This window comes from Mustelus asterias, chromosome 27, assembly GCF_964213995.1.
Source record: "Mustelus asterias chromosome 27, sMusAst1.hap1.1, whole genome shotgun sequence".
Taxonomy (NCBI): Eukaryota; Metazoa; Chordata; class Chondrichthyes; order Carcharhiniformes; family Triakidae; genus Mustelus; species Mustelus asterias.
In genome coordinates this window covers 31,290,628-31,315,232 of record NC_135827.1, presented here as the reverse complement: position 1 = coordinate 31,315,232, position 24,605 = coordinate 31,290,628, and the positions used below count along the sequence as shown (strand labels likewise).

General features: G+C 48.3%; 1 protein-coding gene across 2 annotated transcripts in view; it reads right to left on the bottom strand.

The window, feature by feature from the left end:
- LOC144479918 (proprotein convertase subtilisin/kexin type 7-like) overlaps window positions 1-24,605 on the bottom strand; it is a 306,250-nt gene that overhangs the window by 30,058 nt on the left and 251,587 nt on the right. For both annotated transcript variants that reach the window (XM_078198967.1, XM_078198969.1), the window contains one exon: window positions 15,263-15,419. In XM_078198967.1, the coding sequence (XP_078055093.1) occupies window positions 15,263-15,419 (157 nt within the window). The remainder of the gene's footprint in view (window positions 1-15,262; window positions 15,420-24,605) is intronic.

Below are 24,605 nucleotides of genomic sequence, written 5' to 3'. Positions count from 1 at the left end.
GCACTGCGCAGCGTTCCTTATCCAGAGTTAGAAAGCTCTGGGTTCGAGTCCCACTCCGGGACCTGGTGGCCACGGAAGGCGTGTTAAACAGGTTGATGAACAACCCGCAAATCCTTCCTATCTGCCTATTGCAGGTAGCGAGAGAGTTTCCTGGCCAGCCAGACTGTGGGAGGCAATAGGAAACCACTTCAGTATCTTACCAAGCATAACCATGGACCAACACATGGAAGCCCATGATCACCAACACCATCTCAGGGCACGGTAACTGAAGAGAGAGTCAGAATAGGAATACAGAATGGGTGGGATTTTCCACGCAACCCGCTGTGAAACGAGGGGGTTCGCTATTGGCTGGTAGCAAGCTTTACTGTGAATGCACCCCTCACTGTGGCGGAGGTGCGCTGTTGGCGGGACTGGAAGATCCCGTTGGCATGAAGGGCCGGGAAGTTCCAACCAATGTGTTTTTTTAAACAAGGCATGAAACTTGTAACTGTTGATGTTCAGAGGGTCCTGGGTACCATCATCCAAGGAACACAAAAGATTAGCGTGCAGGTACAGCAATTAGGGCAGCAAATGTTAGCTTTACTGCACGGAGACTGGAGTACAAGAATAAGTTGATAGGGTGGACACAGAGATTGTTGCGGCTGGTCGGGGAGTCTAAACACAGGGGCACGGTCTCAGGATAAGGGGCTGATCATTTAGCACTGAGATAAGGAGAAATTTTCTCACTCAAAGAATTGTGAATCTTTGGAATTCTCTGGGCTGAAGGGTTAAGAAAGCTTTATTGTTGAATGAAAGTTGCCATAGTCCCAAATGACCATAGACTACTCTCCCCTTTGAGAGAGAGAGAGAACTGACTGGCGGTGATTGATTTAACCTGAGGGTCACCACACCTCAGGTGAGGGGCAAGGTTGAGAAGGCGGGGCCTTCATGAATAACCTCAGCCGGTACAGGAATTGAACCTATGTTGTTGACATCGCTCTGCATCATGAACCAGCCAACTGAGCTAACCGACTGCCACATTGTTGAATACACTTGAGGCTGGGATACGGGGGCAAGGCGGGATCAGACTATGGAGTTAAATGATCAGCCATGATCATAATGAACGGTGGATCAGGTTCAAAGGGCTGAATGGCCTCCTCCTGCTCCTATTTTCTATGTTTTTATAGACAGATTTTTGGTCTTTCAGGGGATTAAGAGATATGGGGAGTGGGCGGGAATGATCTATTCCTGGTCCTATTTCATGTGTTCTTATCATTTTTAAAATTAATTTGTGGGACATGTACGTCGCTGGCTGGCATTTATTGCCCATCCTTAGAGGCCCGAGGGTAGTTGAGAGTCAACCACATTGCTGTGGCTCTGGAGTCACATGTAGGCCAGACTGGGTAAGGACGGCAGATTTCCTTCCCTAAAGGACATTAGTGACCCAGATGGATTTTTCCAAAAATCAACAATGGTCATTAATAGATTCTTAATTCCAGATTTTTTTTTTGAATTCAAATTCCACCATCTGTCGTGGTGGGATTCGAACCCGGGTCCCCAGAGAACATTAGCTGAGTTTCTAGATTAATAGTCTAACGCTAATAACACTAGGCCACCGCCTCCCCTAAATCTAAATCTAATCAACTTCGCTCTAGACAAGGTCGTGTACAATAGCAAAATGTCTTCCCATGGTTGGGGGGGGGGGGGGGGGGGAAGAGAGAGAGAGAGAGAGAGAGAGAGGTTTCTGATCCCACCCACAACTAACATTTAAGGTTAATAACCTTTCATCACAATAAAAAAGATCAAATGTTCTGATGAAAGATCATCCAGGGAACATTAACTCTGTTTCTCTCTTCACAGATGCTGCCTGACCTGTTGAGTATTTCCAGCGTTTCCTGATTTTATTACAGACTTCCAGCATTCAGTGTTTTGCCTCTTTCTAAAATGATTTGGGTAATTTTCCCCTGTGTTAATGTGTGTAAAGCTGGTGAAATCAGATTGCCCGACTCCAATCAATTTGTCTCAATTTATGTACCCATCGACTTGGAATGAAAAATCTGGCAGGCTTTCTAACGGATTGCCAATTTGAAAGCACTAATTTTACTCCCAGTACCTTTAAAAAGCAAAGTAAAGTTCATTTATTAGCCACAAGTAAGGCTTACATTAACACTGCAATGAAGTTACTGTGAAATTCCTCCAGTCGCCACATTCCAGCGCCTGTTCGGGTCAATGCACCCTCATCAGCACGTCTTTCAGACTGTGGGAGGAAACCGGAGCACCCGGCGGAAACCCACGCAGACATGGGGGGAATGTGCAGACTCCACACAGACAGGGGCGACACGGTAGCACAGTGGTTAGCACCGCTGCTTCATAGCTCCTGGGACCTGGGTTCGATGCCCGGCTTGGGTCACTGTCTGTGTGGAGTTTGCACATTCTCCTCGTGTCTGCGTGGGTTTCCTCCGGATGCTCCGGTTTCCTCCCACAGTCCAAGAATGTGCGGGTTAGGTTGATTGGCCGTGCTAAAATTGCCCCTTCGTGTCCTAGGTAGGTTAGAGGGATTAGCGGGTAAATATGTAGGGATATGGGGGTAGGGTCTGGGTGGGATTGTGGTCAGTGCAGACTCGATGGGCCGAATGGCCTCTTTCTGCACTGTAGGGTTTCTATGATTCTATGACAGTGACCTAAGCTGGGAATCGAACCTGGGTCCCTGGCGCTGTGAGGCAGCAGTGCTAACCACTGTGCCGCCGTGCTCCCCTTGTGCGATCGTGCTGCCCTTTGCTAATAAATGGTCATTGCATCAGGGAGTCAGCAACGCAGAGGGTGGGAGTTTACGGCCTCGCTCAAGCGAGAAGGGAAATTCCTGCCCGAGGTCAATGGAGATTTCCATTGTCGGGCCCTCCCCCGCTCGGATTCCGTGGCAGGTGAGGTGGTAGAGTTCCGTCCTGGGTGTATCAAGTCTTCATCATTTCACTCCCAGTATCTTCAGGGCCTTGACTTCAACCTCCCCATGGACTGTGGAGACTCTGTCCTACTCACAGCCCGGCCTCTCCTTCTAATTGACCCTGGCTCAGATTTTGGGTTGGGCCTCATTACAATGGCGAGGTTGGGCACACGAGAGATGCCCACCGTAATCAGCCAGTTAGGCTGAGGAGCGGCACATACACATGGGTGAAGCTCATGGATTGGAAAATGGGCAATTTGAAGGGGGGGGGGGGGAGGGAGCTAAAAAAAAAATAGAAGCCCTCATATTTCTGCCATTTGATTGTTCTCCAGTCTTCCTTGCCAGGAATGTCCTTGGATGCTGGGAGAGAATAAAATTGAGCCCAGCCATGATGCACTCCATGGTTAAATAGCCTGCCAACACCACAATGCACCCAGTGAGTGAACAGTCTGTTGGCCAAGTTTTGATTTGATTTATTATTGTCACATGTATTGGGATACAGTGAAAAGTATTATTTATTGTGCACTATACAGACAAAGCATACCATTCATAGAGTACATAGGGGAGAAGGAAAGGAGAGGGTGCAGAATGTAGTGTAATAGTTACAGATAGACGATAGAGAAAGATCAGCTTAGTATATGGTTGGTCTATTTAAAAGTCTGATGGCAGCAGGGAAGAAAGAAGCTGTTCTCGAGTCAGATGGTACGTGTTTTCAGACTTTTGTGTGTCTTTTTCCTGACGGAAGAAGGTGGAAGAGAGAATGTTCAGGGTGCATGGGGTCCTTGATTATACTTTTTATGTACCGTTCATAGAGTACATGGGGGAGAAGGAAAGGATAGGGTGCAGAATATGGTGTCACAGTTACAGATAGGGTGAAGAGAAAGATCAGCTTAATATATATCATAGAATCCTCATAGAATCCCACTATGCAGAAGGAGGCCTTTCGGCCCATTGGGTCTGCACCGACCACAATCCCACCCAGCCCATATTCCTGTAACCCCATGTATTTACCCTAGCTTTTCCCCCTGACACTAGGGGACAATTTAGCATGGCCAATCCACCTAACCCGCCCATCTCTGGACCGTGCGAGGAAACCCACGCAGACACGGGGTTAATGTGCAAACTCCGCACAGACGGTGACCCAAGCCAGGAATCGAAACTGGATCCCTGGCGCTGTGAGGTTAGAGTGCTAACCACTGTGGCGGCCCGGTGATACTCTCTATGACCAAATAGCCGGCAAACACTCGGGCTCTGGGCCCACACAAGAATAGCTGCTCAAGTCAGAGCCTGTGAAACAGTAGGGCCCATTTCTTATGGGAGAGAGAGAGAGAGGAAACAGGAGGATCGGGTTCTGATGTGCGCGATCTTGGCAGCGAAGCGGCTAATCACACTCAAATAAAAACATGTAGAGAGCGCCAGGTAATTGAGAACAGGGCCAATTACGGCCGCGAAACAAAAACATTTGAATCAGGAGGCAGAGAGGCCGAAAGCCTGTTCCCTGGGCGGAAATGAAGGCCAGCTGCAGCTACATTGTGCTTGAAACCAGCTAATTACCGCAACACAGAATTAACCGCCAACAGTCTGCTGACAATGGACAGAATGTTCTGTCGAGATCAATCACAATTCTCCACTGACTGACTACACGGCATGAACTCATCACATCCACGCAGCATGTACAGGCCCAACCTCAAATAAACAGCAGGCAAGTTCCTGGTGGGGTTCGATTCTGTTGTGTTGCTGCGCTGGCATTTCTCAGGTTTATCCGAAAGGAACACCACCTAGGAATCGACCACACAAATGCTTCTTCCAAAGCTCCCTCTCAAATTACAGCTGACTGCTTCACGAGCCATTCCTGAAGAGCGAATTGGTCCTCTCGCGGTCTGCGCCAATCCAGGACTAGTCCGAGTAAAAGGGGAATTATCCTTAAGGAATAATTGAATGGGAAGGGAATAGACTCATCTCCAACTGCCTCACTCATTAGCACCAAGCTAACGTGGGGGTCGGGGTGCTCACAGCCACTGAGCGACACAACCTGTTGGAACAGTAAATCCACTGCTGCCAGTGGTGCGCATCAATTGGACACGAGGCACAAAGCTTCGGTAAAAGAAGGCTTTTATTAACTAACAATGGAACTATCAGAACTTTAACACACTATCCCAGACTGAAGGGGTCCCGTCCGAGCAGGGGGTCTTATACCTCTCCCAGGAGGCGGAGCCCGACTGGGATGTGCCACAACAGTAACAACCACAGGGGTATCAATCCCACCCTAGCCCAACAACAACATTAGTACAATCCCACAGTAAACTATATACATTCCCATAGTGCTGGCCAGCCCTGGCCCAGTACTATCCAGTGGGAACCAACGATGGTTCACCACAGCCAGTATCTGTCCACACCTTGCTGCATAACATAAAACCACAGTGGTACGGAGGCACAGTGGGTTAGCACTGCTGCCTTACAACATCAGGGATCTGGGTCCAATTCCGGCCTCGGGTGACTGCTTGTGTGGAGTCTGCATGTTCTCCTCATGCCTGCGTGGGTTTCCTCCGGGTGCTCCGGTTTCCCCCCCAACATTCCAAAGATGTGCGGGTTAGGTGGATTGGCCATGCTAAATTGACCCTAGTTTCGGGGGGGGATCAGCAGGGTAAATATGTGGGGTTATGGGGATAGGGTGGGATTGTTGTCGGTGCAGGCTTGATGGGCTGAATGGCCTCCTTCTGTACTGAAGGGATTCTATGATGATTCTACGATGTGTGGGTTAGGTTGATTGGCCGTGCTAAATTGCCCCTCAGTGTCAGGGAGATTAGCGGGGGGGGGGGGGTGAGATTTTCCAACCGCGTTCGCCCCAAAACTGGAAAATCCCACCCAAGGTCAAAAAACCTTTACATGGCCCACGCCCCCCCTCTCCCCATCCGCTACGATTCCTGTGGTGGGCATGATGGGAAAATTCCTCCCGTGGGGTTATGGGTATATGACCTGGGTAGGATGGTTGGAGTTTTAACAACACCAGGTTAAAGTCCAACAGGTTTATTTGGTAGCAAATACCATTAGCTTTCGGAGCGCTGCTCCTTCGTCAGATGGAGTGGATATCTGCTCTCAAACATGGTATACAGAGACACAAAATCAAGTTACAGAATACTGATTAGAATGCGAATTCGGATGAGGAGGATCGCAACAGACACCTCCAGACGCTGAAAAATGCCCTCATAAGAACAGGATATGGTGCTCGACTCATCGATCGACAGTTCCGACGCGCCACAGCGAAAAACCGCACCGACCTCCTCAGGAGACAAACACGGGACACGGTGGACAGAGTACCCTTCGTCGTCCAGTACTTCCCCGGAGCGGAGAAGCTACAACATCTCCTCTGGAGCCTTCAACATGTCATTGATGAAGACGAACAGCTCGCCAAGGCCATCCCCACACCCCCACTTCTTGCCTTCAAACAACCGCACAACCTCAAACAGACCATTATCCGCAGCAAACTACCCAGCCTTCAGGAGAACAGTGACCACGACACCACACAACCCTGCCACAGCAACCTCTGCAAGAAGTGTCGGATCATCGACACAGATGCCATCATCTCACGTGAGAACACCATCTACCAGGTACACGGTACCTACTCTTGCAACTTGGCCAACGTTGTCTACCTGATACGCTGCTGGAAAGGATGTCCCGAGGCATGGTACATTGGGGAAACCATGCAGACGCTACGACAACGGATGAATGAACACCGCTCGACAATCACCAGGCAAGACTGTTCTCTTCCTGTGGGGGAGCACTTCAGCGGTCACGGGCATTCAGCCTCTGATCTTCGGGTAAGCGTTCTCCAAGGCGGCCTTCACGACACACGACAGCGCAGAGTCGCTGAGCAGAAACTGATAGCCACGTTCCGCACACATGAGGACGGCCTAAATCGGGATCTTGGGTTTATGTCACACTATCAGTACAAAGAACAAAGAACAGCACAGGAAACAGGCCCTTCGGCCCTCCAAGCCTGTGCCGCTCCTTGGTCCAACTAGACCAATCGTTTGTATCCCTCCATTCCCAGGCTGCTCATGTGACTATCCAGGTAAGTCTTAAACGATGTCAGCGTGCCTGCCTCCACCACCCTACTTGGCAGCGCATTCCAGGCCACCACCACCCTCTGTGTAAAAAACGTCCCTCTGATATCTGAGTTATACCTCGCCCCTCTCACCTTGAGCCCGTGACCCCTCGTGATCGTCACCTCCGACCTGGGAAAAAGCTTCCCACTGTTCACCCTATCTATACCCTTCATAATTTGTACACCTCTATTAGATCTCCCCTCATTCTCCGTCTTTCCAGGGAGAACAACCCCAGTCTACCCAATCTCTCCTCACAGCTAAGACCCTCCATACCAGGCAACATCCTGGTAAACCTTCTCTGCACTCTCTCTAACGCCTCCACGTCCTTCTGGTAGTGCGGCGACCAGAACTGGACGCAGTACTCCAAATGTGGCCTAACCAGCGTTCTATACAGCTGCATCATCAGACTCCAGCTTTTATACTCTATACCCCGTCCTATAAAGGCAAGCATACCATATGCCTTCTTCACCACCTTCTCCACCTGTGTTGCCACCTTCAAGGATTTGTGGACTTGCACACCTAGGTCCCTCTGTGTTTCTATACTCCTGATGACTCTGCCATTTATTGTATAACTCCTCCCTACATTATTTCTTCCAAAATGCATCACTTCGCATTTATCCGGATTAAACTCTATCTGCCACCTCTCCGCCCAATTTTCCAGCCTATCTATATCCTGCTGTATTGCCCGACAATGCTCTTCGCTATCCTCAAGTCCAGCCATCTTCGTGTCATCCGCAAACTTGCTGATTACACCAGTTACACCTTCTTCCAAATCATTTATATATATCACAAATAGCAGAGGTCCCAGTACAGAGCCCTGCGGAACACCACTGGTCACAGATCTCCAGCCGGAAAAAGACCCTTCGACCACTACCCTCTGTCTCCTATGGCCAAGCCAGTTCTCCACCCATCTAGCCACTTCTCCTTGTATCCCATGAGCCTTAACCTTCTTAACCAACCTGCCATGTGGGACTTTGTCAAATGCCTTACTGAAATCCATATAGATGACATCCACGGCCCTTCCTTCATCAACCGTTTTTGTCACTTCCTCAAAAAACTCCACCAAATTTGTAAGGCACGACCTCCCTCTTACAAAACCATGCTGTCTGTCACTAATGAGATTGTTCCGTTCTAAATGCACATACATCCTGTCTCTAAGAATCCTCTCCAACAACTTCCCTACCACGGACGTCAAGCTCACTGGCCTCTAATTTCCTGGGTTATCCCTGCTACCCTTCTTAAACAACGGGACCACATTCGCTATCCTCCAATCCTCAGGGACCTCACCCGTGTCCAAAGAAGCAACAAAGATTTCCGTCAGAGGCCCAGCAATTTCACCTCACGTCTCCCTGAGCAGTCGAGGATAGATGCCATCAGGCCCTGGGGCTTTGTCAGTTTTAATGTTCCCTAAAAAACCTAACACTTCCTCTCTTGTAATGGAGATTTTCTCTAACGGGTCAACACCTCCCTCCGAGACACTCCCGGTTAACACGCCCCTCTCCTTCGTGAATACCGATGCAAAGTATTCATTTAGGATCTCCCCTATTCCCTTGGGTTCTAAGCATAATTCCCCTCCTTTGTCCCCGAGAGGTCCGATTTTCTCCCTGACAACTCTTTTGTTCCTAACCCCCACAGCTTGCCTCCTGGACTTGCAGAATCTCACTGGCTGTCCTGTCTGGAGACAATACACATCTTTAACCTGTGCTTAATGCTCCCTCCACTCACATTGTCTGTATCTTTAAGACCTGGTTGGCTGTAGAGATTCGCATTCTAATCAGTATTCTGTAACTTGATTTTGTGTCTCTGTATTCCCTGTTTGAGAGCAGATATCCACTCCATCTGACGAAGGAGCAGTGCTCCGAAAGCTAATGGCATTTGCTACCAAATAAACCTGTTGGACTTTAACCTGGTGTTGTTAAAACTCTTACTGTGTTTACCCCAGTCCAACGCCGGCATCTCCACATTAGGATTGTTGGTACAGGCTTGATGGGCTAAATGGCCTCTCTCTGCACTGTAGGGATCCCATCTTTTACTGCGTGCTTTTCTGGTACAAATACAATCTCCTGCACCAGAAAGAACCTTCCCACATTTCTCCCCTAGATACCAGCAAGTGCCCTGACTGTGTCTCTGGAACTTAAAAGTTGAAGTAATTGGATAGTTTCTCTGAGATTTTTTTGTAATGATTCCAAAGGTTGAATCTGGCATTGGTTTTGGTGTCTCAACTTCCCATCAACCGTGTGCAACCCAGGAAGGCAACTTAATTTAGCTTTGCACTCGAGCAAGGAAACAGCAAACAAAAGTCATCTGTGCTGCGAACATTACCTGCAGTGTCTACAACTGATCAAATCCTTGATATATCTTCATCTTGGTACACAGGAAATATTAGAAACAGGGAGAGGACATTTAGTCTAATAGACCAGCCTCTTCTGGTCTGATCTCTCTCTGCTAATATCCTTTCCCCAGCACGTTATCAATCTTATTTTTTTCCCCTCTTCGAAAACCAAGACGCTTTTGAACATTTTGAATGAGTTTGTGCAAGTCCCCATTATATATTTTTTTATTCATCCATGGGACACGGGCGTCGCTGGCTGGGCCAACATTTATTGTCCAACCCTAGTTGCCCTTGGAGGGCAGTTGAGAGTCACCCACATTGCTGTGGCTCTGGAGTCACATGTAGGCCAGACCGGGTAAGGACAGCAGATTTCCTTCCTTAAAGGACATTAGTGAACCAGATGGGTTTTTCCGACAATTGGCAATGGTTTTATGGGTCATCAGTAGATTCTAAATTCCAGATATTTTGTATTGAATTCAAACTCCACCATTTGCCGTGGCGGGATTCGAACCCGGGTCCCCAGAACATTAGCTGAGTTTCTGAATGAATAGTCCAGTGATAATATCCAGTAGGCCATCACCTCCCTCTTTGCGCAACTCAAATCTCTTTTCATGACAATATAATCAGGATGAATGATTTGTTATAAAGAGACATGACTCGACAAATCCTGCAAGTTTGAACACTGATCACAACTTCCGTAACTCAGCTTTAGAAAGTCCCAGTTTTTGAACGATGAAAATCATTTTGCCTTAACTTGCTGTAAATTGAAAATCATTACAAACATTTTTTTAAAAAGTTCCGATTGGAAGAAGTGTTTTTTTTTAAAACGCGGAGGATTACATGGCTTTGAATGTCCTATTGTGGTGGAAGCAATAACAACTCGCACTTATATAGCGCCTTTGGCTTACAAAAGTCTCCACCTCACAGGGGCATTTGACACCAAAGATGTGTGGGTTAGGTTGATTGGCCATGCTAAATTGCCGTTTAGTGTCATGGGGTAAATAGGTGGGGTTACGGGGATAGGGCCTGGGTGGAATTGCTGTTGGTGTAAACTTGGTTGCAGAATTGATGGGCTGAATGGCCTCTTTCTGCACTGTGAGGATTCTATGATTCTATCAAAGAGACACAAAGACAAGGGACAAAAAGCTTGATCAGAAAGGTAAATTTTCAGGAGCGTCCCAGAGGAGGAGAGAGAGGCGGGGAGGTCTACGGAAGGATTTTCATAGCTTAGGTGGCTGAAGGCAGAATCGGCAGTGAACGGAGTAAAAAGTTGAGATGAAAAAGGAGGCGAGAGAGAAAGAGCAGGTGTTGAGGAGTTTTTCAAGATAAAGTTATCTATGTTTAAAAACTGTATTGATGTGGTTGGCACTGCTGCCTCACAGCACCAGGGACCCGGATTCGATTCCCGGCTTGGGTCACTGACTGTGTGGAGTTTGCACATTCTCCCCGTGGGTTTCCTCCGGGTGCTCCGGTTTCCTCCCACGGTCTGAAAGACGTGCTGGTTAGGGTGCACTGGCCATGCTAAAATTCTCCCTCAGTGTACCCGAACAGGAGTGTGGCGACTAGGGGATTTTCACAGTAACTTCATTGCAGTGTTAATGTAAGTCTACTTGTGACACTAAAGAATACATTTTCAACGTTAATATATTCTGCGATCCAGGAACATCGAGTTCTGCTGCAAAATACACTTGCAGGGTTGTCTACGACCAAAAATATTGTTGGAAATATTCAGTCGAAGAGAACGATTTTGTAAAAAAACAAGTATGGTTGCTTTGAATGACTGGCTAAGATCGGTTTCTTTCCCTCGGCAAGACAAACATCTAAAATCCTCGGCACATTCAGCAGACCAAAAATAGAGAAAATAACGCCTGAATAAATGCGCAACAGCAGCAGTCTGTTTGCTCAACGTCAAAAACTAATCCTCGAAGATGCAGAACTATCCAAAGAGACCTCATTTGAACCAATGTTTGGGTTTCCCAGTTAGTCAAGAGAGGTCTCATCTTATGACTTCGGAGTTTAAAGATAGAATTTCAGAGCTTCGAAGAGCAGTGTTTTCTCCCAGTGATGAGGGGTCGATGCTGTATATAACATAAGCCCAGGCTGGATGTGTGTGGGGGTTTCATCTCTACGCATGCCAACGAGGTAATATTACCTCATGGGGAAAAGGTAAGACGCCAGGCAACTTCTCCAACCTAAACGTCCGGTCAGCAAATTCAATAAAACTAATTTAGTTAAATCAACATCAACAAAGAATATCCAAGAACTAAACTCGCCCCATACTAATGAGAACCTACTAATCTTCCACCAACCTGACCTCAAATGTTGAAATGAACCCTTTCTCACCAACACAGATTTTTCAAGGTTAAAAAAACTTCGAACTTTATAATTTGATAATCTGATCTCAGTTCATAACATCATAGCATCCTACAGTACAGAAGGCGGCCATTCAGCCCATCAAGTCTGCACCAACCACAATCCCACCCAGGCCCAATTCCTGTAACCCTATATATTTACCCTTCTAATTCCCCGATACTAGGGTCAATTTAGTGTGGCCAGTCAACCTAACCCGCACATCTTTGGAGTGTGGGAGGAAACTGGAGCACCCGGAGGAAACCCACACAGACATGGGGAGAACTTGCAAACTCCACACAGACAGTGACCCGAGGCCAGAATTGAACCCGGGTCCCTGGTGCTGTGAGGCAGCAGCGCTAACCACTGTGCCACCGTGCGGTCCCGTTGGAGTACTGTGGACAATTCTGGGCACCACACTTCAGGAAAGATGGAATGGCCTGGGGAAAGATGCAGAGGAAGTTTACCAGGAAACGGGAGACTTCAGTTGTGTGGTCCAGGTGGGAAAGATTAGGGCTTCCTTGGACCAGGGGGCGGTTAAAGGGTGACCTAATGAGGTTTCGAAAACGTTGAGAGGTTTTGAATCACAGAATCTTTGCAGTGCAGAAGGAGGCAGTTCGGCCCGTCAAGTCTGCATTGGCTTTCTGCAAGAGCATTCTACGCGGTCCCACTCCCCTGCCTTATCCTAATAACCTCGCACAGTCTCTCATTGTAGATAGCAATCCAATTCCCTTTTGAAGACCTCGATCGAGCCTTCACAAACCTCTCCGGAAGTTTGTCCCAGACTCCAAACACCCTCATTTTTCCTCACAAGAAGAATTTAGATGAGCATAGGGCATACAAGGCCACTGACCAAGTGCTGGAAAATGGGATGAGACTAGATAGATGCTCAATGGCTGATGCAAACATGATGGGCCAAAGGGCCTATTTTTGTGCTGCAAATCTCTTTGATTCCATGGGTATGACTTTTACATCTTTTGATAGATTAAATAGGAGGCATAAAAATATTCCCAGCAAGCATGGGTCAATAAAAGCAAATTACTACGGATGCTGGAGTCTGAAACCAAAAGAGAAAATGCTGGAAAATCTCAACAGGTCTGGCAGCATCTGTAAGGAGAGAAAAGAGTTGACATTTCGAGTCCAGATGACCCTTTGTCAAAGCTTTGACAAAGGGATCATCTGTACTCTAAATCTCAGCTCTTTTCTCTCCTTACAGATGCTGCCAGACCTGAGATTTTCCAGCATTTTCTCTTTTGGAGCATGGGGGTCAATAACTGGAGGTCCTTGGAAAAGGATCTCAAGGAGAGATGAGGAGAGTTGTAGGAAGCTGCATGGTTCTATCTGAAGATGTGGTGGAAACGGATTCCTTCGAACATTTTGGGACATGCTGTTAAGGGTGGGGGACTACCAGGATTACAAACAAAACGCAGTGTGTGTGTGGGATGAAGCATTTTCAAAAAGCCAGGGCAGGCACGACCTGTACATTTATCTCCTTCTGTTATAAGTTTCTACGGGTCAGTCGTATTGTTACTAAATAGTCAGATGCTCTTTCCTCGGGTAGAAAAGTCAAGCACTTGGGGACATAGGTTTATGGTGCATGGGGAAAAGTTGAGAGGAGATGTGCGAGGCAGGTTTTTTGACACAGAGGGTGGTGAATGTCTGGAACGCGCTGCCCGAGGAGGTGGTGGGAGCAGGTACGATAGCGGCATTTAAGGGGCAACTGGATGAATACATAAATAGGATGGGAATGGAAGGATACAGGGGGCTCCGTAAGTGCACGTGGTTTTAGTTTAGGCAGGCACCATGGTTGGCACAGGCTTGGGGGGCCGAAGGGTCTGTTCCTGTGCTGTACTGTTCTTTGTTCTTTAGATGACATTTTAATTGAGACTAATTATCACTAAGATATGACCCAAGTGCTAGTCCTAGATGCATACATTCTGAGCCTCTGAATTTCAAAGTTCAATCATGACTGGGATACAGCTGCCAAATTCTGCCCAGGGGAAAAATCAACTGCCAGGTGTCTAGAAAATGGGTGTCAGCCTGCAGATATCGATACATCATGGAGGGAACAATTTGTTTACATAAATGAATGGGCGGCGCAGTGGCACAGTGGTTAGCACTGCTGCCTCACAGCGCCAGGAATCCGGGTTCGATTCCCATCTTGGGTCACTGTCTGTGTGGAGTTTGCACGTTCTCCCCGTGTCTGCGTGGGTTTCCTCCGGGTGCTCCAGTTTCCTCCCACAGTCCAAAGGTGTGCGGGTTAGGTGCATTGGCCGTGCTAAATTGCCCCTTAGTGTCCTGGGATGTGTATGTTCGCGGGATAAATATGTGGGGTTACGGGAATAGGGCCTAGGTGGGATTGTTGTTGGTGCAATCTCGATGGGCCGAATAGTCTCCTTCTGCACGATAGGGTTTTCAATGACTTCTAAATGGGGAGAAGGAATAGGTGTCAGAAATCTGTGCTGGTGCCTGCACTCTTACGATCCTAAGGGAGTGACCAGAAACTGCATTGAACCAGCCATATAAATACTGGCTACAAGAGCAGGTCAAAGACTGGGAAATCTATGAAGAGTATCTCACTTCCTGACTCCCAAAAGCCTGTCCACCATCGACAAGGCACAAGTCAAGATGGAATACTCTCTACTTGCCTGGATGAGTGCAGCTCCAACAACACTCAAGAGTAGAATAGCACCGAGGAACAAAGCAGCCTGTTTGATTGGCACCCCATCCAGCTCCTTAAACATTCATCTCCTCCACCACTGATGCACAGTGACAGTAATGCACATCATCTACACGATGCTCTGAAGAACTTGCCAAGCCTCCTTCGACAGCACCTTCCAAACCCATGATCTCACCACCTAGAAAGACAGGAGCAGCAGATGCATGGTAACACCACCACTTACAAGTGCCCCTCCAAGTGACTCACCATGCCAACTTGGAACTGTATTGGCGTTCCTTTGCAGTTGCTGGGTTAAAATCCAGGACCTGCCTCCCTAACAGCATTGTGGTGTACCTGCACTAGACAGACCACAGCAGTTCAAAAAAGCTGGTGCACCACCATCTTCTCAAAGGAATCTATGATGTGGAGGTGCCGGCGTTGGACTGGGATGGGCACAGTAAGAAATCTCACAACACCAACTTAAAATCCAACAGGTTTATTTGGAACCACGAGCTTTCGAAGCACTGCTCCTTCCTCGGGCGACTCACCTGATGAAGGAGCAGCGCTCCGAAAGCTCGTGATTCCAAATAAACCTGCTGGACTTTAACCTGGTGTTGTGAGACTTCTTACAAAGGAATCTAGGGATGGGCAATAAATGCTGGTCTAACCAGTGATGCCTATATCTCAGGGATGAATAATAAAAACTTGGCTGCTCATACTTCCCTTGTCAATGTAGAGGTCCCCTATTCAATTCACCTTTAATACAGAGGCACTCTATCATTCTCAAAGCAGCCCTTTCCTACATGGGACCTCACCACACTGATATCCTGTAGTCAGCCCTTTGTAGTCAGAGAATTTACTTCCACCATTTCAAGTCTCTGCCACTGGTTACTTACGTGTCCATGATGCGTTTTGCTCCGATGAGGGAAGACATCCCACTGGGGCAGTAAAGTGTGAGTTCCAGCGAGCCCCGAGTGGGGTGCGCGATGGTCACCGTCACCGCCACATGTTCCAGGGTCTTCATGCCGGATAAGTTCAAGTCATCAGCCGTCACTGTGAAGAACAAGATAATGTTAGTGAATAGAGGCTGGAGAATTTGAGCTAGGAGGCAATCCAATTTATCCTGGGCGCATAAAGAAGCAACAAAATATGTCCACGTGCGGTCACTGAATTGTCAGTCTCACACGATCGGCGAGATTTTCCAGCCATCTTCACCCCAAAACCGGAAAATCCTGCCTGAGGTCAACGGACCTTTCCATGGTCCGCCCCTCACCTACTCCAATTCCCGCAGCGGATAGAACAGGAAAATTCGCTCCAATGTCTTGACTACTTCATCAGCCAGGGCATTGAGTATAAAAATTGGCAAGTCATGTTGCAGCTTTATAGAACCTTAGTTAGGATGCACCTGGAATATAGTGTTCAATTCTGGTCACCACACTACCAGAAGGATGTGGAGGCTTTGGAGAGGGTACAGAAAGGATTTACCAGGATGTTGCCTGGTATGGAGGGCATTAGCTACGAGGAGAGATTGGAGAAACTTGGTTTGTTCTCACTGGAACGGCGGAGGTTGAGGGGCGACCTGATAGAGGTCTATAAGATTATGAGGGGCATGGACAGAGTGGATAGTCAGAAGCTTTTTACCAGGGTGGAAGAGTCAATTACTAGGGGGCACAGGTTTAAGGTCAAGGGGCAAGGTTTAAAGGAGATGTACGGGCAAGTTTTGTTTTTACACAGAGGGTGGTGGGTGCCTGGAATTCGCTGCCGGGGGAGGTAGTGGAAGCAGAAACGATAGTGACTTTTAAGGGGCATCTTGACAAATACATGAATAGGATGGGAATGGAGTGATATGGTCCCCGGAAGGGTAGGGGGTTTTAGTTCAGTCGGGCAGCATGGTCGGTGCAGGCTTGGAGGGCTGAAGGGCCTGTTCCTGCGCTGTAATTTTGTTCTTTGTACTGGCATCGTGAGTATCCGTTTCTGGGGCAGGATCTTCTGGCCCTTCCCGCTGGTGGGGTCTTCCAAAGTCGACCCCCACTGCGGCTTCCCTGGTAGCAAGATGAGCAATCCGTGCAAAACTCCTTAGAGTTCGGTGGGACTGGAAGATCCCACCGACAGCCAATGGCGAGCCGCCTCCACCGTGGGAATACCTGCCTTGTGGGGCGGGTGTAGAAAATTCTGGCCCTGGTGTTGGGCCTCACTCAGGTTGGAGAATACAGAGGGCCAGCTTGCTTCATTCACACACATACAAATTAGGATCGAGAAGAGACCATTCGGCCCTTTTAACCTGCTGCACTGGTTGATAAAATCATGGCTAACCTATTTGCCGGAATTTTACCGGCACGCCTGCCCCAGTTCACAGAACGCCATTCTCCACTGGCCTCGGGCGGGATCCTACGAGCCTCGGATGAGGCGAGACAGTAAAATTCCAGCCATTGTCTCAACGCCACTTTCCGGCCAAAATCCTATACCCTTCGACTCCCTTGTTAGTCGAGAATCTAATTCTGCCTTAAAAATATTCATTGACGCTACCCCCACTGCTCTCTGGGGAACAGAGTTCCACAGACTCGCAACACTCAGGAAAAATATTCTTCTCATCTCCGTCTTAAATGGGAGACCCCTTACTTTTAAACAGTGACCCCCTAGCTCTAGTCTCCGCCACAAGCGGAAACATCCTCCCAGCATCCACTCTGTCAAGTCACCTCAGGATCTTGTATGTTTCAATAAGTTTGACTCTTATTCTAAATTCCAATGGATTCAGGTCCAACCTGTCCAGCTGTTCCTTAGAGGATAAACCCTTTCATCCCTGGAATCAGTCGCGTGAACCTTCTCCCAACTGTTTCCAAAGCAATTAGAAACATAGAAACCCTACAGTGCAGAAGGAGGCCATTCGGCCCATCGAGTCTGCACCGACCACAATCCCACCCAGGCCCTACCCCCACATATTTACCCGGTAATCCCTCTAACCTACGCATCTCAGGACTCCAAGGGGCAATTTTTAACCTAGCCAATCAACCTAACCTGCACATCTTTGGACTGTTGTAATCCTTTTACAATTATAAATTATATACAATTATATCCTTTTATTTTAAAATAAAGAGACCAAACACAGTACTTGAGATGTGGTCTCACCAATGCCTTCTGCAACTGTTATAAAAGGGTCCTACTTACATATTCCATTCCCCTTGCAATAATATTTCATTGGTCTTCCTAATCACTGGCTGTACCTGCATGCTAATTTTTTGTGATTCATGTGCTGGGACACCCAGATCCCTCTGCACCTCGAGATTTCTACAATCTCTCTGCATTTAAACAATATGCTGATTTTCTACTCATCCTGCCAAAGTGGACAAGTTCTCATTTTCCCACATTATGGCCAGGATTCTCTGATCTCGCTCGCCCCGCCCCCGCTCCCAGCGAGAATGGAGAATGGACGAGGCTGGAAAATCCCGGCCTACATTCCATCTGGCAATTTGTTCATCCACTCACTTAACCTTTCGACATCCTTTTGCTGACTCCTTATGTCTTCTTTACAATTGACCGTCCTCCTCATCTTTGCATTCTCGGCAAATTTTAGCAACCGCGCATTTGGTCCCTTCATCCAATCTTGGAATTCTCAACCTTCTGAGGGAAGAGCTTTGTAATTTTGGGGCTCAGGTGGTTAAAATGGGATTTTCCCTGTTTGCGGCGACATAGTGGTTAGCTATAGTTAGCACTCCTGTCTCATAGCGCCGGGGACCCCGGTTCAATTCTGGCCTCGGGTCACTGTCTGTGCGCAGTTTGCACTTTTCTTTTTCATTCATGGGACATGGGCATCTCTGGCTGGCCAGCATTTATTGCCCATCCCTCGTTGCCCTTGAGAAGGCGGTGGTGAGTTGCCTTCCTGAATCGCTGCAGTCCATGTTCTCTGGGTTGAACTACAATGCCGTTGGGGAGGGAATTCCAGGATTTTGACCCAGCGACTGCGAAGGAACGGTGATATATTTCCAAGTCAGGGTGGTGAGAGGCTTGGAGGGGAACTTGCAGGTGGTGGTGTTCCCATTTATCTGCTGTCCTTGCCCTTCTAGATGGAAGTGGTCGTTGGTTTGGAAGGTGCTGTCTAAGCATCTTTGGTGAATTGTTGCAGTGTGTCTTGTAGATAGTACACACTGCTGCTACTGAGCGTCGGTGGTGGAGGGATTGAATGTTTGCAGATGTGATGCCAATCAACCGGACTGCTTTGTCCTGGATGGTGTCGAGCTTCTTGAGTGTTGTTGGAGCTGCACCCATCCAGGCAAGTGGGGAGTATTCCATCACACTCCTGAATTGTGCCTTGTATATGGTGGATAGGCTTTGGGAAGTCAGGAGGTGAGTTACTCGCCGCAGTATTCCTAGCCTCTGATCTGCTCTTGTAGCCGCTGTGTTTATGTGGCGAGTCCAGTTGAGTTTCTGGTCAATGGTAACCCCAAGGATGTTGACAGTGGGGGAAGTCAGTGATGGTTACACCATTGAATGTCAAGGGACGGTGATTACAGTATCTCTTATTGGTGATAGTCATTGCCTGGCATTTGTGTGGTGTGAACGTTACTTGTCACTTGTCAGCCCAAGCCTGGATATTATCCAGATCTTGCATTTGAACATGGATTGCTTCAGTATCTGAGGAGTCGCGAATGGTGCTGAACATTGTGCAATCATCGGCGAACATCCCCACTTCTGACCTTATGACGGAGGGAAAGTCATTGATGAAGCAGCTGAAGATTGTTGGGTCTAGGACACTACCTTAAGAGACTCCTGCAAAGATGTCCTGGAGCTGAGATGACTGACCCTCCACAACCACAACCATCTTCCCACGTACCAGGTATGACTCCAGCCAGCAAAGTGTCTGCGTGGGTTTCCTCCGGGTGCCCCGGTTTCCTCCCACAGTCCAAAGATGCACGGGTTAGGTGATTGGCCATGCTAAATTGACCCTAGTGTCAGGGGGATTAGCAGGGAAAATATGTGGGGTTACGGGGATAGGACCCGTGTGGGATTGTGGTCTGTGCAGACTTGATGGACTGAATGGCCTCTTTCTGCACTGTAGGGATTCAATGATTCTACTATGTTTGGGGAAGGAACTTTTGGCTTAATGATCGCCACTGAGCCAGCAGGTAGAAGGTTCAAGCCACACTCTTGATGAGCAGAGATCGGAGAATCAACTCTGAATATTGGGTTAACAGTCGCCCATCCAGTTCATAAAATTAAAAAAAAATCAGAAGATAGCAACATGCTGCCATTTGATATTCATTTTATGGTTATCCCACAAAGTCAAAATCTACCCCAAGGATTTTTAAGGCTCTTTTGAGATGTGGAAAATGCATTTCGGGTCTCAGAAGGTTGCCAGTTTGGAAAGACAACACAAAGCTGGCAGAGACTTGGCTCCCTGTAACAGGACACAGCAACATATTTTAACCATATCAGGTAGTTTTTCTGCAAAGATCCAATGGTGTCCAGGAGACACTGAAATCTAATTTACTCCAGACCATCTCTGCTGGAGGAAAGGGACTCCATCCATTCCTTCCTTAAAATTTGAACCCATACGAATCAGTCCACCATCAATCACCAGATTCACCAGTGTTTTTAATGTACAATCTGGGGTTTACACCGTATTTAGTTTTAGTTTATTTATTAGCGTCACAAGTAGGCTTATATTAATACTGCAATGAAGTTACTGTGAAAATCCTCTAGTTGCCACACTCTGGCGCCTGTTCGGGTACACTGAGGGAGAATTTAGCATGGCCAATGCACCTAACCAGCACGTCTTTCAGACTGTGGGAGGGATAGAGGGATATGGTCCCCGGAAGTGTAGGAGGTTTTAGTCCAGACGAGCAGCATGGTCGGTGCAGGCTTGATGGACCGTTGATGGGACTGTTCCTGTGCTGTAATTTATTTTGTTCTCCGTTCACCCGGAGGAAACTCACGCAGACACGGGGAGAACGTGCAGACTCCGCACAGGCAGTGACCCAAGCCGGGAATCGAACCCCAGGGACCCTGGCGCTTTGAGCCAGCAGTGCTAACCACTGTGCCATTCCTTGGAGTGGAGAAGTGCGGGTTGTAATGCCATCCACTGGTTTATCCAAGGGAGCTCTGCTCTGCCAAGTCTACCGCTTTATGCCATTGGTAATTTCATGTCTTGACTGTTCCTCCAAAGCTTATCAAGCTGCTGGGGTTTGGAACAGGAATTAGGGCCACATGAGGGTGGAAGGGTCACAGTTTTCATCTTGTTTCCTACATTGTAACTGTGTGTCGGCACTGAAACACAAAATAGCCGATCACACTTCCAGTCCCTTAACTCTGCTGTGCTGGCGGGAGAGAGGGATATGAGCACACGGGAACAGGAGGAGGCCATTCAGCCCGCCCAACCTGTTCCGCACCATTCAATGAGATCGTGGCTGGTCTGTATCGTAACTCCATTTTCTGCCTTAGCTCCTTAACGGCAAAAGACCATTCAATCTCAGAATTCAGGTGATTAAATGAGCTCCAATTTTTGTGGCAGAGTTCCGCACTTCTAGCACCCGCTGCAAGAAGGAGTGTTTCCTGACTCTGAGTTTAAGGTAACGTCCCTTTGCTTTCAATGTCTCTGGGCTAAGGTGGAAGGGGGGTGTGGGGAAAAGGGGGGGTGGGGGTGGAAATGAGGGAAGGGGAGTGTTCCCTGTGGGTAGTGTTTTGGCTCCTGATCCCTTTTCAGTCACCAATCCTCATCTGTGGGCAGATAGAGAGAAAAATAAAATTGATTGTAGTGATGCCTCTAGGTCTTGAACGCATAATTTAAGCTTGCATATCAGTGCAGTACCGAGGGAATACCACACTGCCAGTGATGCTGCCTTCTGGCTGGGATGTTAAACCAAGGCCTGGTCTGCTGTCTCTCAATTAAAATCCCCACTGAAGAAAAGCACTGAAGGTCTCCCGGCCAACATTCATCCCTCAAAGCAACACCCGGGTTCAATTCCGGCCTCGGGTGACTGTCTACGTGGAGTTTGTACGTTCTCCCCGTGTCTGCGCAAGTTTCCTCCAGTTGCTCCGGTTTCTTCCAACACTCCAAAGGTATGCCGGTTAGATGGATTGGCCATGGGAAATTGTCCATTAGTGTTCCAGATGTGTAGGTTAGGAAGATCAGCCATGGTAAATGCATGGGGATATGGAAATAGGGTAGGGTAAAGGGCTGGGGTAAGATACTCTGTCAGAGAGTCAGTACAGACTTGATGGGCTGAATGGCTTTCTTCTGTACTTTAGGGATTCTATGACCACTGAAACCAGATTCACTGGTCGCGTATCTCATTGGTTGTGGGACCCTGATTTGCAACACTTGTCCGAATAGCTGAAGTGTCCCGACATCCAACAGGATTTACTGGCCATGAAGGACTCTGCGATATCTCGACAATCTGAAATTCGCTATATCAATCCAGGGGTTGGCCAGTAAGATCGCTCCTTGCTTCCCACACCTTTGACCTTCACCATCCAGGCGTCCACCTGAAGATGGGCCCCTTTTCTGCGCAAGGTGGCGGAGGAATCTCTGAAACCAAAAAAAAGAGAAAAATGCTGGAAAATCTCAGCGGGTCTGGCAGCATCTGTAAGGAGAGAAAAGGGCAGACGTTTCGAGTCCAGGTGACCCTTTGTCACAAGCGGAATCTCTGAGCTCGTCGAACTGCATCCAGGTGCCTTGGAGATGAGGCTGGAGAAAGGGAAAAGAAACTTGGGAAAAATCCCAAACACAAAACAAAATGAAGTAAGGCCGCAGTGGCTGAAGAAATAAGAGAGGCTGTCGGCGGCCAGAATAAACAGTCGCTGCAAAAGCTCAGGAATACCAGGAATCTTCTTCACTCAGCCCATCCACCATCTCATTTGTGCTGCCCCCTTATTATGTAGCGAGGGAAGGTGCAGTTTTTAAAATAAAGAATAGCTCTGAGACTCTTTTTATTCCTCATGAAACAATGAGTTGGCAATCTTCTGTCGAGTGTGTTGGAAGGAATCGGATAACGCAGGTTTTGAATGCTGTCCAACATCCAGTGGCAGATCGAGCCTCCATCCACATTTTACTGATATTTCTGTTTGCAGCACTAACATTGCCTTAAATGGTCAGGAGCAGAAGAACCTGGCTACGGTCCAGCATCAGCACTGGAGTCGCTTCTTGTCTAATATAATGATTGCATCACATTTCCTCCTCGATACATTTTCACTGGAACATCACTTCCAGTCGTGTTTGAGCCAAAAGTGATAAATAACATTGAGATATTAAAACCACTGGACGTGCCTGACGTCAGTGGTCTGGCAAGATTAACCATCCACAAGCAAGTTGGTGAGTTTCCTTCTCTTCCAAAATAAGAGAAAGATACAGTTCGAGGGTGGCACAGTGGTTAGCACTGCTGCCTGACTGCGCCAGGGACCCGGGTTCAATTCCGGCCTTGGGTCACTGTCTGTGTGGAGTTTGCACCTTCTCCCCCCCCCGCGTCTGCATGGGTTTCCTCCCCGTGCTCCGGTTTCCTCCCACAGTCCAAAGATGTGCGAGTTAGGTTGACTGGCCATGCTAAATTCCCCCTTAGTGTCAGGGGGATTTACAAGATAAATATGTGGGGTTATAGGGATAGGGCCCAGTGGGATTGTTGTCGGTGCAGACTCGATGGGCCAAATGGCCTCCTTCTGCACTGTAAGGTTTCCATGATTCTAGTTTCCGCACAGCACACAAACTTTCCTCATCACCAGCTATTAATGCCTGCTACAACGCCTGGACAGGAGGTCTTATGGTGCTAGCATCTCTGCCTCTGAGCCAGAAGCCCAGGTTCAAATCCCACCCCAGGACTTGAGGCGGGGGGCGGGGGGGTACCACAACGTAAATGTCCGTTTACCTCGGGCAGGAATTTCCGGTCTCGCTTGAGCGAGGCGGTGACATCCCGCCCGATGGCCGAGGAAAATGTGTTCCTAATGTGGCCAAAACAGGTGAAGAGTGTTTCCTTACAACACACGCCAACGGCAAGCAATGAGAGAGGGTTAGATTGCTGGTCAGCCACGCGATGAAAAGGTTGGAGCCTCTACCATCATCACCATAGCTCTAGAATCCCTTCAGTGCAGAAGGAGGCAATTTCGGCCCATCGAATCTGCACCAACCACACAATCCTACCCAGGTCTATTCCCGTAACCCCACATATTTACCCTGATAAACGCCCTAACGCTAGGATCAATTTAGCATGGCCAATCAACCTAACCCGCACATCTTTGGACATCTCCGCACATCCAGGACTACAACGTGCATGTAACGTGCATGCCACAGCAACTCAGACTTCTTGGGTAAGTGGTTGGCCGGTGTGGTTCTGGTTGTTGCCGACAGCACAGGGTTTGATCCCTCTTGTGGCTGAGGTGGATGTGCCGCAATAACCGTGATGGAAGCCATGGCATTGTGCCTTCGTTCAAGAACTGAAGAAGAATGGCCACATGGTAATCAGACATGGACAGGACTGGATTCGGTTGTAACGTCCACTGGCACTCCAGGCCGGGGGCCGACAGTGGATGAGGGGGGGGGGGGGGGGTGGTCTCCGCAGCAGTTGCCTCCAGCAGCATATTCCACTGACCGTCGCTCAATCCAGGAGCTTGAATGAGCGATTAATAGAAATGATCGCACCGGATTGGCGGACATTACAAACCTGCTTCATCCCCCAAAATAAACTTGGTATTTCTGGAGATTACTCAGGGTTCAGAATCTCTGACCATAGCTAGAGCCAGTCAAAAAAGCAAAAAGAGTCCCCAAATTCATGGACCAAAGCGCGAGGTGTTCCAGATGGCCATAGACAGGATTGGACAATGGACGCATCCATTCTGGATGGTCAGGCAGTCCACCAGACCAACCTGCAGGCCATCGGCCAATCATCCCAAGACTTCCTGGGAAGATGGAGGAAAACATAGGCTGGAATTCTGATGGGGAGGCAGTGGGCTGCCTGGGCTCTCCCAGGGTAGCACTGGTCGGACGTTATGGCCGTTAGTCACTGTCCTTTCAAAGGATGAGGTCCCGCCTCCGAGCTGCTGGCCAATCAGGAGGGAGATCAGCAGCTCTTCAGTCCTCCCACATTCCAAAAATATACGGGTTAGGTCGATTGGCCATTGGGAAAATTGCCCCTTAGTCTCAAACAATCTGGGATTGTTGTCGGTGCAGGCTCAATGGGCCGAATGGCCTCCTTCTGCACTGTAGGGGTTCTTTTCTATGAAAATTCATACTGTTTTGCAGTTTGCTATTCCCTGCCA